The sequence below is a fragment of the Mus musculus genome, chromosome 17 (genome assembly GCF_000001635.26).
Source record: "Mus musculus strain C57BL/6J chromosome 17, GRCm38.p6 C57BL/6J".
Taxonomy (NCBI): Eukaryota; Metazoa; Chordata; class Mammalia; order Rodentia; family Muridae; genus Mus; species Mus musculus.
Window position 1 is genome coordinate 21,245,296 of NC_000083.6, and position 18,576 is coordinate 21,263,871.

General features: G+C 38.5%; 1 protein-coding gene across 1 annotated transcript; it reads left to right on the forward strand.

Annotated features, from left to right (window-relative positions):
• Vmn1r235 (vomeronasal 1 receptor 235) lies at positions 15,132–17,568 on the forward strand. Its single transcript, NM_134199.3, has 2 exons — positions 15,132–15,421; positions 16,078–17,568. The coding sequence occupies exon 2, from the start codon at positions 16,120–16,122 to the stop codon at positions 17,104–17,106; it is 987 nt and encodes a 328-aa protein (NP_598960.3). The 5' UTR covers positions 15,132–15,421; positions 16,078–16,119; the 3' UTR covers positions 17,107–17,568.
• The last annotated feature ends 1,008 nt before the right edge of the window (positions 17,569–18,576 follow it).

Sequence of the window (18,576 nt, forward strand, 5' to 3'; positions counted from 1 at the left end):
GAGAGGACAGGGGTCTGCCCAGCCCGGGAGGTTTTTGCCTCAGGATCGGCGGGAGCCCCGTTGGTTCCCTGAATTGGCAGAAAACAACCTGCACAGGTGAGAGTGTGGACTACAGAAGCTAAGAGCTCCTGGGACAGGCGAGAACAACAGAGCTTCAGAGGCAGTGCTGTTTTCGGGGTTCAGACATCCGGCCACCTTCCCGGCCAGAGGTCAGGTGTCTGCCCGGCCTGGGAGGCCCTAGCCTCAGGATCTGCAGGAGCCATTTTGGTTGTGGGATTCCGCAGAAAGTAGTTTGCACAGGTGAGAGTGTGGACTATTGAAATTAACAGCTTCTGGGACGGGCCAAAGCAACACAGCTTCTGGGAAAGGTCCTGTTTTGGCCCTTCATCTTCGGCCAGTAGGAGGTCCAAACACCAGATAACTGTGCACCTTCCCTGTAAGAGGTGAGCTTGCCTGCAGAGACTGCTCTGACCACTGAAACTAAGAGGAGAGAGTTAGTCTCCCAGGTCTGCTGATAGAGGGTAACAGAACCACCAGAGGAACAATCTTTAAACAGAGACAACTATAACAACTAACGCCAGAGATTACCAGATGGCGAAAGGTAAATGTAAGAATCTTACTAACAGAAACCAAGACCACTCACCATCATCAGAACCCAGCACTCCCACTTTGCCCAGTCCAGGGCACCCCAACACACCCAAAAAGCTAGACCTGGATTTAAAAGCATATCTCATGATGATGGTAGAGGACATCAAGAAGGACTTTAATAAATCACTTAAAGAAATACAGGAGAACACTGCTAAAGAGTTACAAGTCCTTAAATAAAAACAGGAAAACACAACCAAACAGGTAGAAGTCCTTAAAGAAAATCAGGAAAACACATCCAAACAGGTGATGGAAATGAACAAAAACATACTAGACCTAAAAAGGGAAGTAGACACAATAAAGAAAACCCAAAGTGAGGCAATGCTGGAGATAGAAACCCTAGGAAAGAAATCTGGAACCATAGATGCGAGCAAGAGCAAAAGAATACAAGAGATGTAAGAGAGAATCTCAGGTGCAGAAGATGCCATAGAGAACATCGGCACAACAATCAAAGAAAATACAAAATGCAAAAAGATCCTAACTCAAAACATCCAGGAAATAGAGGACACAATGAGAAGACCAAACCTACGGATAATAGGAGTGGATGAGAATGAAGATTTTCAACTCAAAGGACCAACAAACATCTTCAACAAAATTATAGAAGAAAACTTCCCAAATCTAAAGAAAGAGATGCCCATGAACATACAAGAAGCCTACACAACTCCCAATAGACTGGACCAGAAAAGAAATTCCTCCCAACACATAATAATCAGAACAACAAATGGACTAAATAAAGATAGAATACTAAAAGCAGTAAGGGAAAAAGGTCAAGTAACATATAAAGGCAAGCCTATCAGAATTACACCAGATGTTTCAACAGAGACTATGAAAGCCAGAAGAGCCTGGACAGATGTTATACAGACACGAAGAGAACACAAATGCCAGCCCAGGCTACTATACCCAGCCAAACTCTCAATTACCATAGATGGAGAAACCAAAGTATTCCACGACAAAACCAAATTCACACATTATCTCTCCACGAATCCAGCCCTTCAAAGGATAATAATAAAAAAAAAAAACAATACAAGGACGGGAACAACGCCCTAGAAAAAACAAGAAGGTAATCCCTCAACAAACCAAAAAGAAGACAGCCTCAAGAACAGAATGCCAACTTTAACAACAAAAATAACAGGAAGCAACAACTACTTTTCCTTAATATCTCTTAATATCAATGGACTCAACTCCCCAATAAAAAGACAGACTTACAAACTGGCTACACAAACAAGACCCAACATTTTGCTGCTTACAGGAAACTCATCTCAGAGAAAAAGATAGACACTACCTCAGAATGAAAGGCTGGAAAACAATTTTCCAAGCAAATGGTATGAAGAAACAAGCTGGAGTAGCCATTCTAATATCTAACAAAATTGACTTACAACAAAAGTCATCAAAAAAGACAAGGAGGGAAACTTCATACTCATCCAAAGTAAAATCCTCCAAGAGGAACTATCAATTCTGAATATCTATGCTCCAAATACAAGGGCAGCCACATTCATTAAAGAAACTCTAGTAAAGCTCAAACCACACATTGTACCTCACACAATAATAGTGGGAGACTTCAACAAACCACTTTCACCAATGGACAGATCATGGAAACAGAAACTAAACAGGGACACAGTGAAACTAACAGAAGTGATGAAACAAATGGATCTGACAGATATCTACAGAACATTTCATCCTAAAACAAAAGGATATACCTTTTTCTCAGCACCTCATGGTACCTTCTCCAAAATTGACCACATAATTGGTCATAAAACAAGCCTCAACAGATACAAAAATATTGAAATTATCCCATGCATCCTATGAGATCACCATGGACTGAGGCTGATCTTCAATTACAATATAAATAATAGAAAGCCAACATTCAACACTCTTCTCAATATTACCTTAGTCAAGGAAGGAATAAAGAAAGAAATTAAGGACTTTTTAGAGTTCAATGAAAATGAAGCCACAACATACCCAAACTTATGGGACACAATGAAAGCATTTCTAAGAGGAAAACTCATAGCTCTGAGTGCCTCCAAAAAGAAACTAGAGAGAGCACACATCAGCAGCTTGATAACACACCTAAAAGCTCTAAACAAAAGGAAGCAAATTCACCCAAAGGAGTAGACCGCAGGAAATAATCAAACTCAGGGGTAAAATCAACCAAGCGGAAACACGAAGAACTATTCAAAGAATCAGCCAAACGAGGAGCTGGTTCTTTGAGAAAATCAACAAGATAGACAAACCCTTAGCCAGACTCACTAGAAGGCACAGGGAAAGCATTCTAATTAACAAAATCAGAAATGAAAGGGAGACATAACAACAGATCCTGAAGAAATCCAAAACACCATCAGATCCTTCTACAAAAGGCTATACTCAACAAAACTGGAGAACCTGTATGAAATGGAGAAGTTTCTAGAGAGATACCAGGGACCAAAGTTGAATCAAGATCAGGTTAATGATCTAAACATCCCTATATCCCCCGAAGAAATAGAAGCAGTCATTAATAGTCTCCCAGGCAAAAAAAGCCCAGGACTAGATGGGTTTAGTGCAGAGTTCTATCAGACCTTCAAAGAAGATCTAATCCCAGTTCTTTACAAACTATTCCACAAAATAGAAACAGAAGGTACTCTACCCAACTCATTCAATGAAGCCACAATTACTCTGATACCTAAACCACAAAAAGACTCCACAAAGATAGAGAACTTCAGACCAATATCCCTTATGAATATTGATGCAAAAATCCTCAATAAAGTTCTTGCTAACCGAATACAAGAACACATCAAAACAATCATCCATCCTGACCAAGTAGGTTTCATCCCAGGGATGTAGGGATGGTTCAATATACGGAAATCCATCAACGTAATCCAGTATATAAACAAACTCAAAGACAAAAACCACATGATCATCTCGTTAGAAGCAGAAAAAGCATTTGACAAAGTCCAACACCCTTTCATGATAAAAGTCTTGGAAAGATCAGGAATTCAAGACCCATACCTAAACATGATAAAAGCAATCTACAGCAAACCAGTAGCCAACATCAAAGTAAATGGTGAGAAGCTGGAAGCAATCCCACTAAAACAAGGTACTAGACAAGGCTGCCCACTTTCTCCCTACATATTCAACATTGTACTTGAAGTCCTAGCCAGAGCAATTAGACAACAAAAGGAGATCAAGGGGATACAAATTGGAAAAGATGAAGTCAAAATATCACTTTTTGCAGATGATATGTTAGTATATGTAAGTGACCCTAAAAATTCCACCAGAGAACTCCTAAACCTGATAAACAGCTTCGGTGAAGTAGCTGGTTATAAAATTAACTCAAACAAGTCAATGGCCTTTCTCTATACAAAGAATAAACAGGCTGAGAAAGAAATTAGGGAAACAACACCCTTCTCAATAGTCACAAATAATATAAAATATCTTGGCGTGACTCTAAGGAAGTCAAAGATCTGTATGATAAAAACTTCAAGTCCCTGAAGAAAGAAATTAAAGAAGATCTCAGAAGTTGGAAAGATCTCCCATGCTCATGTATTGGCAGGTTCAATATAGTAAAAATGGCTATCTTGCCAAAAGCAATCTACAGATTCAATGCAATCCCCATCAAAATTCCAACTCAATTCTTCAACAAATTAGAAAGGGCAATCGGCAGATTCATCTGGAATAACAAAAAACCTAGGATAGCAAAAACTCTTCTCAAGGATAAAAGAACCTCTGGTGGAATCACCATGCCTGACCTAAAGCTGTACTACAGAGAAATTGTGATAAAATCTGCATGGTACTGGTATAGTGACAGACAAGTAGACCAATGGAACAGAATTGAAGACCCAGAGATGAACCCAAACACCTATGATCACTTGATCTTTGGCAAGGGAGCTAAAACCATCCAGTGGAAAAAAAGACAGCATTTTCAACGAATGGTGCTGTCACAACTGGCTGTTATCATGTAGAAGATTGCAAATTGATCCATTCTATCTCCTTGTACTAAGGTCAAATTTAAGTGGATTAAGGAACTCCACATAAAACCAGAGACACTGAAACTTATAGAGGAGAAAGTAGGGAAAAGCCTCGAAGACATGGGTACAGGGGAAAAATTCCTGAATAGAACAGCAATGGCTTGTGCTGTAAGATCTAGAATCGATAAATGGGACCTCATAAAATTGCAAAGCTTCTGCAAGACAAAAGTCACCGTCAATAAGACAAAAAGACCACCAACAGATTGGGAAAGGATCTTTACCTATCCCAAATCAGATAGGGGACTAATATCCAATATATATAAAGAACTCAAGAAGGTGGACTCCATAAAATCAAATAACCCCATTAAAAAATGGGGCTCAGAACTGAACAAATAATTTTCACCTGAGGAATACTGAATGGCAGAAAAGCACCTGAAAAAATGTTCAACATCCTTAATCATCAGGGAAATGCAAATCAAAACAACCCTGAGCTTCCATCTCACACCAGTCAGAATGGCTAAGATGAAAAATTCAGGTGACAGCAGATGCTGGCGAGGATGTGGAGAAAGAGGAACACTCCTCCATTCTTGATGGGATTGCAAGCTTGTACAACCACCCTGGAAATCAGTCTGGCAGTTCCTCAGAAAATTGGACATAGTACTACCGGAGGATCCAGCAACACCTCTACTGGGTATATATCCAGAAGATGTCCCAACCGGTAAGAAGGACACATGTTCCACTATGTTCATAGCAGCCTTATTTATAATAGCCAGGAGCTGGAAAGAACACAGATGCCCCTCAACAGAGGAATGGATACAGAAAATGTGGTACATTTACACAATGGAGTACTACTCAGCTATTAAAAAGAATGAATTTATGAAATTCCTAGGCAAATGGATGATCCTGGAGGGCATCATCCTGAGTGAGGTAACCCAATCACAAAGGAACTCACACAATATATACTCACTGATAAGTGGATATTAGCCCAGAAACTTAGGATACCCAAGATGTAAGAAACAATTAGCTAAATGCATGAAACTCAAGAAGAACGAAGACCAAAGTGTGGACACTGCCCCTTCTTAGAATTGGGAACAAAACACCTATGGAAGGAGTTACCGAGACAAAATTTGGAGCTGTGATGAAAGGATGGACCATCTTGATTAGTGAAGCTCTGGAGGTACTGTTTTGGTTCATATTTGAGGTACATATTATTGTTTCTTCTATGGGGCTGCAAACCCCTCCAGCTCCTTGGGTACTTTCTATAGCTACTTCATTGGGGATCTTATACATCATCCAGTTGATGGCTGTGACCATCCACTTCTGTATTTGTCAGGCACTGACAGAGCCTCACAGGACACACCTATATCAGGCTCCTGTCAGCAAGTTCTTGCTGGCATCTACAATATTTTCTGGTTTTGGTGGTTGTATATGGGATGGATACACAGGTAAGACAGTTTCTGTATGCTCATTCCTTCAGTCTATGCACCACACTTTGTCTCTTTAACTCCTGTTGGGGTTTTGTTCCCCATTCTAAGAAGATGGAAGTATCCACACTTTGGTCTTCCTTCTTCTTGAGCTTTATGTGTTTTGCAAATTGTATCTTGGGTATTCTGAGTTTCTGGTCTAATATCCACTTATCAGTAAGAGCATATTATGTGTGTTCTTTTGTGATTGTGTTACCTCACTCAGGATGATATCCTCCAGCTCCATTTATTTATCTCATAATTTCATAAATTCATTGTTTATAATAGCTGAGCAGTACTCCATTGTGTAAATGTACTACAATATCTGTATCCATTCCTCTGTTGAAGGACATCTGGGTTCTTTCCACCTTCTATCTATTATAAATAAGGCTGCTATGAACTTAGTGGAGCATGTGTCCTTATTACAAGTTTGAGCATCTTCTGGCTATATGCCCAGGAGTGTTATTGCTGAATCTTCCAGTAGTAGTATATCCAATTTTCTGAGGAACTGCCAAACTTATTTTCAGCTGGTTATTCCAGCTTGCAATCCCACCAGCAATGGAGGAGTGTTCCTCTTTCTCCACATCCTCACCAGCATCTGTTGTCACCTGACTTTTTGATCTTAGTCATTCTGACAGGTATGAAGTGGAATCTCAGGCTTGTTTTGATTTGCATTTCCCTGATGATTAAGGATGCTGAACATTTTTTAGGTGCTTCTCAGTCATTCAGTATTCCTCAGTTGAGAATTCTTTGTTTTGCCCTGTACCACCTTTTTTTTTTCTTTTTTCTTTGCTTTTCTTTTTTTTTTTTAGATATTTTCTTTATTTACATTTCAAATGCTATCCTGAAAGTTCCCTCTACCCTCCCCCTGCCCTGCTCCCCTACCTACCCACTCCCATTTCTTAGCCCTGGCATTCCCCTGTACTGGGGCATATAAAGTTTCTAAGACCAAAGTCTCTCTTCCCAATGATGACCGACTAGACCATCTTCTGCTATGTATGCAGCTAGAGACATGAGCTCTGGGGGAACTGGTTAGTTCATATTGTTGTTCCACCTATAGGGTTGCAGAACCCTTCAGCTCCTTGGGTATTTTCTCTAGCTCCTCCACTGGGGACCCTGTGTTCCATTCTATAGATGACTGTGAGCATCCACTTCTCTATTTGCCAGGCAATGGCATAGCCTCATACAAGATAGCCCATAAACTTAGAATACCCAAGATACAAAACACAAGAAAATCAAGAAGAAGGAAGATCAACATGTGGATTCTTCATTCCTTAAAATAGGGAACAAAATACTCATGAAAGTAGTTACAGAGACAAAGTTTGGAGCTGAGACAAAAGGATGGACTATCCGTGTGAAGAGCCGGTACGTGCTGCGAGCAATCGTGTGCTAGCCGCCAGTAATCTCTGAGGAGAGCCCTGTGTGCCGCGAGCAATCGCGTGCGTGCCGCCAGTAATCTCTGAGGAGAGCCCTGTGTGCCACGAGCAATCACCATTATAAGATGGTGCGGGCCTCCGCTGTGCCTAACTAGTAAACAAGCCTTGTAAGCAGGTGCGAGAGTGAATTCACTCCTAGTCACTCCCATTCTCGGGGTGTAATAGTGGGGTGATGGTAAGCAACGAATCAGGAGCTGTCACACCATATCAGGTGCTGAAATGTCACGCTGCGGGTTATAAAAGCAGCGCCATTTTCCCGGTTTGGGGTCTTCCTGAGAAGCAAGCAATAAAGCTCTTGCCGCGGAAGATTCTGGTTTGTTGCTTCTTTCTTTCCGGTCGAGCAGGACGCAATATATCCGGAGACTACCTCACCCGGGGATCCGTCCCATAATCAGCCACCAAAACCAGACACTATTGCATATGCTAGCAAGATTTTGCTGAAGGGACTCTGTACCACATTTTTAATAGGGTTATTTGGTTCTCTGGACTCTAACTTCTTAAGTTCTTTTAATATGTTGTATATTAGTCCTCTAAAGAATGTAGGGTCAGTAAAGATCCCAATCTGTTGCTTGCTGTTTTATCCTATTGACAGTATCCTTTTCCTTACAGAAGCTTTGTAATTTTATGAGGTCATATTGGTCAATTCTTGATCTTGAAACAAGCGATTGATGTTCTGTTTAGGGAACTTTTCCCTGTGCCCATGTCCTCGAGGCTCTTCCCCACTTACTTCTCCATTAGTTTCAGGGTATCTGTTTTTATGTGGAGGTCCTTGATCCACTTGGACTGGAGCTTTGTACTAGGAGATAAGAATGAATCGATTTTCATTCTTCTACATGCTAACTGCCAGTTGAACTATCACCATTTGTTGAAATGCTGTCTTTTTTCCACTGGATGGTTTTAGCTCCTTTGTGAAAGATCAAGTGATCATAGGTGTGTGTGGGTCAATTTCTGGGTCTTCAATTCTATTCCATTGATCTACCTGTTTCAATGAATTTCTTTTATTTCTGAATTTTATTGAAATTGGTTATTTTCTCATACATTATATTCTGATTATAATTGCTCCTCTCTTTACTTCTCCCAGTTTCTTCCCAACCCCCCTCTAGATCCACTTGCTTTTTGTCTTTCATTAGCAAACAAGTCTTCTAAAAGATAACAATCAATTTTGACTAAGTGAAAAAAATTAGGTTAAATAGAGACTGTCATATGGAAAGTAGGTACAGAAAAAGTAGACAACCTTGTCTTATTCCTGATGTTAATTGGATTGCTATGAGTTTCTGTCTTGCTCTATTCTGCCTTTATTATGTTAGGGATGTCTCTTATATCCCTAATTTCTCCAAAAGTTTTAAATATGGAGGCATTGAATTTTGGCAAAGGCATTTTCTACATTCGTTGAAACGACCCTTTTTTTTCTATTTTATTTTCAGTTTGTTTATAAGGTGATTAGCATTTATTTATTTTTGTATGTTGAGCCATGGATGAAACTTACTTGAATATGGTGAGAGGTCCTTTTGGTTTGTACTTGGGCCACTTTGTTAGTAATGTATTGAGAAATTTTTCATCCATATTCATGAGAGAAACCAGTCTGCAATTCTCCTTATTTGATGGGTCTTTATTTGGATTTAGTACCAGGGTAACTCTAGTGTCGCAATATGAAATTTATAGTGTTCCCTTTCTATTTTTGGAACAGTTTGAAGAATATTTGTATAAGCTGTTCTTTTAAAATCTGGTAAAATTCTGTGCTAAAATCTTCCAGTCTTTGTGGGGGTCGGGGGTGAAGACATTTAATGACTATTTCTACTTCACTGATGGTGATGTCTGTTTGATTTTTTTTTTATATACTCTTGATTTCACTGTGGAAAGTGGTGTGTATTGAGAAAACTATGCATGTCTTTTAGATTTCCCTGTTAGGTGGAATAAAGGTCTTAAGGTATAGCCTTATTATTCTCTGGATATCTTTGGAATCTGTTTTTTGTTTTTTGGTGGTTTTTTTTTTTCCTTTATTTTTTTCAAGACAGGGTTTCTGGAATCAGTTTTTATATCCTTTTTTTTTTTTCATTTCTACAGTTGACAATTTAGGTCTTATCTCTCCAAGTTTTAGTTAATTTGGATAAGGGCTTTTCATCTTAATAATTTCCTCAAAGGACCAAATCTTGTTTTATTGATTTTTGTATTTGAGTTTTTTGTTTCCATTATATTTTCAGTCCATTATTTCTTGCTGTTTACTCCTTTTAAATAAAATATCCTTTTTTCTTTCTTCTAGAGAGTTCAGTATCTGTAATGTTAGTAGTATGAGATCTCTCCAATTTTTCAATGTAGGTGTTAAGTGCTATCAAAATTGCTATCAGCATTGCCTTCATTGTATCCCATAATTTTGGATATGTTTTGTATTCACTCTCATATAATTTTAGAATGTCTTTAATTTCTGTCTTAACACAAGTTTCACTCATTAGTGAGCTGATAAGTTTCCACAGATTTTAAAACTTTCTGCTGATTTGGTTGTTATTGATTCCCAGCTTTAATCCATGATTAGCCAGATAAAATCCGGAGCTTTACTTGATTTTTCTTTATTTATTGAGACTAAGTTTGTGTCTGCAAATTTTGTCAGTTTTGGATAGAATCCCATGAGGTGTGGAGGTGTGTGTGTGTGTGTGTGTGTGTGTGTGTGTGTGTGTTTGGATAAAATAGTCTATAAATAAGTTACACTCATTTAGCTTACAATATCAGTTAGCATCTGTCCTGTTTTGTCTGGAAAACATTGTTTTCCTGAGATTACCCAATCCCCCTGGCTCTTAAAATCTTTCTTATTGTCTTTTACCAAATATAGCTCCGTTTAGTGGGAATGAATATCTATTCAGTAGCCTTTTACTTCAGTCAAGTTGGTCATTGAACAGAGATCAACAATGCAGAAAATGTAGAGCTATATTGTAAGTTATATTAAATGTGCAGTTATATTAACCCTATGGCAAGACTCATGCCTAATAACTAGGCAAAGGACACTCAGCCAAAGTCACCTTCTAAAATTCCATCAAATAAAGGGGTTATGGCTGCCAAATTATGAAAACATGGGTGACTCTTAATCACAGTCACACAGTATTTCTGTTATTCATTTACTGACTATAAACACGCCATGAGAATACTGGAATGTGGTTCCTCGTGAGCCCCTTCTCTTCAGTAATTTCTTGTTTAGCTGAAGAAAATTTTCTAGAGCTGCTTGATAGGAATACTGTCCTATATTTGCTACTCTCAGGTCCAACAGTGCATGCTGTAGTCCTGCTAACAATTTCAGGACATTCCAACATTCACCTCTGAGACCATGAATTTTTCATAGAAGCAAGACTCTCCATAACACAGAATAGCCACTCCAAATATTCCCTCACAGAAATTTTATATCCAAGTGGTTTAGAATATTTAGAAGAATGATTTGAATGTTTCTACCAAGAAAAAATCCCAGGTAATCACTGTCTTAGAAAAAAGGAACACTGTCTCATAAAATGGGGGAAAAGTGGCCAATATCTTTGTACCTGTAGATGCTGAATTTTTGAATGAAGTAAACTCAGTTGCATGCTTTCTTTATCATTGCAGTGGCTCTGCAATACCTCTACCCAAAATAACTTGATTCTACCACAACATACATTTGGTCATATTTTATTGTATTAACATTTCCAAAGTGACAAGACTAAATGCATTTTTTATATCTGATATGATACAAATGACTGATCACAGTAGGAATTCCACTCAAGTAGAATTTTATGATCCTGTGTATTTGTTAGGCTCACATGGGTGGAGGGTAAATGACCACACACATCCTCATACCTACTAACTGCCATTCACCATGAATGTTAGGAGCTGTCTTATGGAATTCCACTTTCCAAGTCACCTTCTACATCATATAAATTCTACCATCTATCAAGAATACTCTCACCTGTGGGGGCATCAGAATAAAAAATATGTGGAATCAGAGGAGATATTCCAAAAGCCTTCCATACCTTCTTCTAGCAACCAATCTTCACAGCTTTGCTACTTTTCCAGTGGATTCAATACTCTTTACATTGTGCTAATTTTCACTGTGTGTTATGTGATGGAATAAGCTGAGCATTTTTCTCCATCAGCACCTTATTTCAGGCTATGATTTCCAGAACAACTACACCTGTACTTCATTGCAAGATGCTGCGGGATAAGCATACTAGACCCAGAAGAAAAAGCACAATGGCACAGGGCAGAATAACCGAAAGCAGCTTCAATACAACAGGAAATGAAAACAAACATTAGTTAAAGGGAGCTATGGCCATACCACACTGCATGTGCCAAACATTTTCTGATCCCATAGGTTCTGCATGTTTATGCTTCCATGTCAATGGGAGACACTCAAAACTTTATTATTGTATTAAGTTTCTAGAAATCAACTGAAACTATAATCAGAGAGTACACATAGTCCCCATAACCAGAGAAAATATTTGCTACTTATGCTTAAGTCAGTAACTATTTATAATATTTAAAGAATTGGCACATTTTATCTCAAGTAACTACTATGCTCTACCAGGGGAAAAAAAACATTTCAAAGATTCCCTGATGCTAATATAACATTGATATAAATAATGTGATCTCTAGATTTTGCCTTTTAACTGTGTGTCCCTGAGCTTAGGCACCAAGTGATTTTTAGGATTAACAAGCCCTTCTTCATCTGGCCATCAATTAAAAGAGAGCTTTAGTTGGTTTAATTCATGTGTTAGCAATAACTATCTTGTGTATATCATGCCACTGGAATTTTAGTTGGTTTAATTCATGTGTTAGCAAGAACTATATTGTATGTATCACATCACAAGGAATCTCAAATTGGCATGCAAAGTTTAAAATAATACCTAGCAGGCATATAGAGATTATTCCCACACATATTTGCCTTATTTCTTTATCTCTTATGAATAAATTGACTCAGGGCAAATAGGAAATGCCTAAATTCTTGCACATGTGAAAATACACAGGTGGAAAGAACAATGGGACTTACTCAGCTCCTTTAAATTAAGCATTTCCCAATAACTTCTGAAACACTACATGCTTCTGGGATTCATGTGCAGGCCACAGCCTCACATTTTCTGCAACATTCTCTTAAGGGATCAATCAATAGCTTGCAATTGCATTGTGAAGAATATCACACTAAGGGTGCCTTTGGAAAAGTTTTACAGCTCCACACAGCTGCATACTTGCTACATTCACTGGTGAAATGATAATTGTAGTTCTGAAGGGAGATGAGGTCATGGAATCACACAGCCATAAAACAGGTACCGTCTTACTCCCTATAGCACATAGCCTGTGCTGAAAAACTATGGAACTGAAATCAGTACCACTTAAAAGATCTAGTGCTGTGTGTTTTACATTGCAGTCTGCAAGCAGAGTTTGTAAGGGCAATTCTGTGTCAAGAATGTGGGTAAGTGACCCTATCAAAAAGGGAATGGGGAGAGAAACTGAGTGTATATTGATGCTAGCCATGACAGACAGACACTCCTGAGGAATAAGGTAAGTTAGCAAAGAAATATGAGGTTCTAGACACTCTGAATTGGTGAATTTTAATTTAATACGTTCTATAGTAACAAGACTTATGTGGTAAAGACACCTGTGTTATACGTTGTCTCACAATCAAATCAACTAAAAGGATTTAAATGCTGCTGTAAAGAAAAGAAATGAGCAGAATAGAAGAGGGTGAGTATGGTCAATAATCTGTATTGTTTTCTGAGCAATAATAATTTACTCATTTTGATGTCTTTATTGTTCACATACACCTGGTAACTGTTAATAGTGATAGACGTATGACAGCATGTGAATGCAGTGAGTAGAATACAACATTCACATATTCCAAACACTCCCATTGTATCCTTTTATTATGAAGTATTTGCAGTTTATTGTTTTAAATTATACAAAAGAAACAGGTAATAAAATCAAAGTACAACTGGAAAAATAATATGTTAATAATTTGTTAGTATTATTAATTATATATTCTTAATATAATACATTAATACATTTAATTAACACTATATGAATCATAAAATATATACACACTGGTGTTGGAAGTGTCCCTTATAATTTTGGTCTTTTTTTACTTAGATATTTTCTTTGTTTACATTTCAAATGTTATCCCCTTTCCTAGTTTCCTCTCTGAAAATCCCCTATCTCCTCCTCTCTCCCCCTGCTCCCCAACCCACCCACTCCCACCTCCTGGCCTTGGCATTCCCAATACTGGGGCATATATCCTTTACAAGACCAAGGGCCTCTCCTCCCCTTGATGACCAACTGGGCCATTCATTCTCTGCTACATATGCAGCTAGAGACGTGAGTCCCTCCCACCACATTTTTTTTTTTGGACTGGTGGTTTAGTCCCAGGGAGCTCTGGAGGTACTGATTACTTCATATTGTTGGTCCTCCCATAGGGCTGCAAACCCCTTCAGCTCCTTGGATACTTTCTCTAGCTCCTTCATTGGGGACCCTGTGCTTCATCCAATGGATGACTGTGCGCGCATCCACTTCTACATTTGCCAGGCACTGGCCGAGCCTCTCAGGAGCCAACTTTATCAGGCTCCTGTCAGCAAAATCTTGTTGGTATCTGCAATAGTGTCTGGGTTTGGTGGTTGTTTATGGGATGGATCCCCAGGAGGGACAGTCTCTGGATGATCATTCCTTCAGTCTCTGCTCTGAACTTTGTAACTCCTTTCATGGGGATTTTGTTCCCCCTTCTAAGAAGGATCGAAGTATCCACACTTTATTCTTCCTTCTTCTTGAGTTTCATGTGTTTTGCTGGTGGGATTGCAAGTTGGTACAACCACTCTGGAAATCTGTTTGGTGGTTCCTCAGAAAATTGGACATAGTACTACTGGAAGATCCAGCAATACCCCTCCTGGGCATATACCCAGAAGATGCTGCAACTTGTAATAAGGACACATGCTCTACTATGTTCATAGCAGCCTTATTTATAATAGCCAGAAGTTGGAAAGAACCCGTATGTCTAACAACAGAGGAGTGGATACAGAAAATGTGGTACATTTCCACAATGGAGTACTATGCAGCTATTTAAAACAATGAATTCATTAAAGTCTTAGACAAATGGATGGATCTGGAGGATATCACCCTGAGTGAGGTAGCCCAATCACAAAAGAACACACATGATATGCACTCACTGATAAGTGGAAATTAGCCCAGACACTCAGAAAACCTAAGATAATTTTGTTCTTTGAATAATAACTAGTATTAATTTATAAGATTATTGAAATTACTCTTAGAAATGACTGCCAATATTTTAATGAAAACATGCTTGTTCCTAATTTGGGGTAAAACAAAATAAATGGAGACAATATTTGTATCTCTTTTGCAAATATAGATGCTGTTGGGTTCCTTAAATAATTTTTCTCTGTATATAGAAAAGGGCAGTGAACTAAATGCTGTCTGCCTGATGCCAGCTGTTAGATAGTGTTTAGTTTTCTAATAATGATATCAATTGGAGCAATTAAACTTCCCTGGTGTAATAATTTAATATTAAGAAGTGTGAATATGTGTAAGTCTAGATATATAGAATACTTTTGACATCATAAAATCTCATCTGTGAACTAGAAGTGATCTTAAAGCAACAGTCTAATTCACATTTACACCATTCTCAACTTAGACAAATAAACTTCATTTTTTTTACACAACAGTGTTTCATGCACGTCTTATAAATTCAAATTTTCCCCAGTCTTACATCAAACGACAGTATGTTTAGCTTCTTCTGGTGTGCATCAGGAGTTAGACATGTAATCTGAGCCTGATAACAAAATATTTCTACTGCACTGTATCTTAAAATGTATTGGTGTTTATTTGCTCACATTGAATACATGTCATTGTTTTTAACAATTCAGTGAAATACTAAACTGTGTTCATCACATGGAGCCAGGAAAGATCGTCTGAAACCATACAGGTATTATATGTCCTCAAGTTTGGACGTAATTCATGATAGGTCAAATTATATCACATACTGTTTGTTAGTTGATGGAAATATTCACTGATAGTGTATGTTTACCGGCTAAATAGAACTCCACAGTCATGTGTGCACATGAAGCAACAGAAAGTAAAACTCAGCAACACTGTAGAATGAGCAGCTATGTGTAACTACAAAGAAAAATTGCACTGCAGTGTGTAAAGAAGCCAGAAAACAGCAGTCAGGGGAGTGAGCTGTATCTTTCCATACTTCTCTATTGCCATTCAGCCAGGTTCATGCCCTTGCTTTACCTACAGTCAGAGCTTGAATTAACCCCTCTCTGCCACATGCAGTTTTATTTTTAAGATACTGACAGGTAGGTAAGTTGACTGGACCCACAGAATAAGGCCAGGATAGTTGCCATGGGGAAAAGAAAGGGGTCGTAGGGGAGGGATCGAGATAGAGAGAAAGGGTTGATCAGTGAGGGAAAGGGAAGAAAGGAGCTTTATAAATTCATTTTATGATCTGGTCACAGATGGAAGTATGCAAGTGTTACCAAATCTGCTGTCACTAAGGTAGCTCATTCTGCATGCTTTAAGATTCATAAAAACATCTGAAAAACTTTCATTTATACAAATAATCACCGTTTTTACTAGAGTTGTTCTGAACAGAAAATTTGGAATTTTGTTGGGACAGAAATGCTGTCAGTGCCTCATCTTCCCCTCCATGATTCTCAGGTTCAGCCATCAGGAAATGATGGGATGACAGCCAGGAATATGGCCCTAGGTATAATCTTCTTATCCCAAACTGCACTTGGACTTCTGGGAAATTCTTCTGTCTTCTTCAATTACTTATTGCTTTGTTTTTCGAGGTACAAGCTGAACTCCACAGACTGGATGTTGAATTATTTGGTTGTAGCAAACTTCTTAACTCTGCTGTGCAAAGGAGTGCCCCAGACCATGGCAGCTTTTGGGCTTAAAGATTTCCTAAGTGATTTTGGGTGCAATCTCCTCTTTTACATTCACAAAATGGGCAGGGGTACATGTATTTGCAGCAGCAGTTTGATGAGTGTCTTCCAGGCCATCACAATCAGCAACAGGAACTTTATGTGGAAAGAGTTTAAAGCCAAATCATCCAAGTTCAGTGGCTTCTTTCTGTGTCTTTGTTGCACTCTGAACATCCTCATGAGTACTTATAATCTCTTTTACATGACTGGAAAATTGGGCCACAGAAATATGACAATTATACAAGACTTTGGCTTCTGCTCTGTTTGTCTTGACAAAACTGGACAAATCCTGCATACTATATTCCTTCCTCTCCCTGATGTTGTGTATCTGGGACTCTTGGTCTGGACCAGCATATCTACTGTTCTCATCTTGCACAGGCACAAGCAGAGACTGGAGCACATTCCCAGAAACAAACATTCTTCACAATCATCCACGGAGTCCAGGGTTATAAAAACCATCCTTCTTCAATTGAGTACATTTATGTTATGTTATATAATTTCCTGCCTCTTTCAACTGTTTCTGTCTTTCTTGCATAACCCAAGCTGGTTACTCATAAACATATCCATTGTCATTTCTGGGTGTTTCCCAGCTATGAGTCCCTTTCTGCTCATGAACCACTACTCCATAGCATCTAGCCACTGTGTTCCTTGCATGAGAAATTGGCAAAACCTGATATGATTAGAAACATATAAATTCAATGCTTCTGGATGGTTATTGACTAATTCCTTATGCCACAGAAGTATATGCACATGGTGGACAGTCATCACCCATAACATTGGTGATTATGCATAAACTTTTGTGTTATAGGATGTGTATGTATCTGTTTCTAGGCAAGTGCAAACAAATTGCTCACTCAGATTGTGTTAACCATACATCAAGCAATGTATTTGTCATGCAGTTTGTGACATATGCAAACTTCAAAGGCTAAATATAAACACATGAATGTAAATTTTAGATTTCTGAAAAAACTTACTGTCACCATGATGAACTGACTCTGAACATCAACTATATCCATGGTTTTATATATATATATTTTTTTGGCAATTACTTTGATATATCAAATTTATTTTTCCTTGCTCTGTGTCTATGCTTCTATCTGTATTTGTATTTCTTCCAATAAATACAGTGTCTATGGTTTCTGATATTGTGAGTGTGCTGGGATGTAATCCCTACCATTTATAAATGACTTTGATGCTCAACGATGGGTTTGTACTGTTTACATAAGGGAGAAGATTATCCTGCAATTCACTGGATCAAAGCTCCTTCCTATAATCTGAAAAACAAACAAAAACAATCTTTCCCAAACAATTCAAAAACACTTGAATATAAGTCTCTAATGGGTCAGTTGATTCCTGTTTTACATTTCTCAGGGCTCAGCAGAGGTCTCTCCTTATTTATTGCCTACAAGAACATCCTGTGGCATCCAGGTTGTAGGGACAAACACTGTGATAATTCAGATACTTCTTGCTAACAAGTAGAGTTCTTTAGCTGCCTATTGTCTGTGAGTGTGTTTTCATGAGCTCAGAGCAAATTTTGGTATATCTGCATGGAGAGGGAGGCCTCAGGAAAAAAAATTAAAAAAAAAAAAAAAGCCAAACACACAATACAAAAAAAAACAAAACAAAACAAAACAAAACAAGAAAATAATGTCATGACTTACAACATTAGGGGCAGCATTGGTCTCCTCCTTTTCCTGACTAGGCTTGGCAGGATACTGTAGATGGTACATGTTTCTAATTTAGCAAAATATCCTTTTACCTGTGTGCCCCAGCAACTGTGGTGGCGCACACCTTTAATCCCAGCACTCGGGAGGCAGAGGCAGGCGGATTTCTGAGTTCGAGGCCAGCCTGGTCTACAAAGTGAGTTCCAGGACAGCCAGGGCTATACAGAAAAACCCTGTCTTGAAAACAAAAACAAAAAACAAAACAAAACAAAAAAAAAAACCCTGACTTTCCAAAGAAACCAGATGTTTCCACTTCACTTAAATTTAGCCAGGAGGGATCTTACTGAAAGTCACCACTCCCTTAATCTGTTTATCTGCTTGAAAATAGGATCCAGCTCCATTTCTCTTCTTGGTGCCTCTTTATTACTTGAACCATACATTTTATATTTTTCCTATCCCAGGTAGCCCCTTTTCTGTTGCAGGAA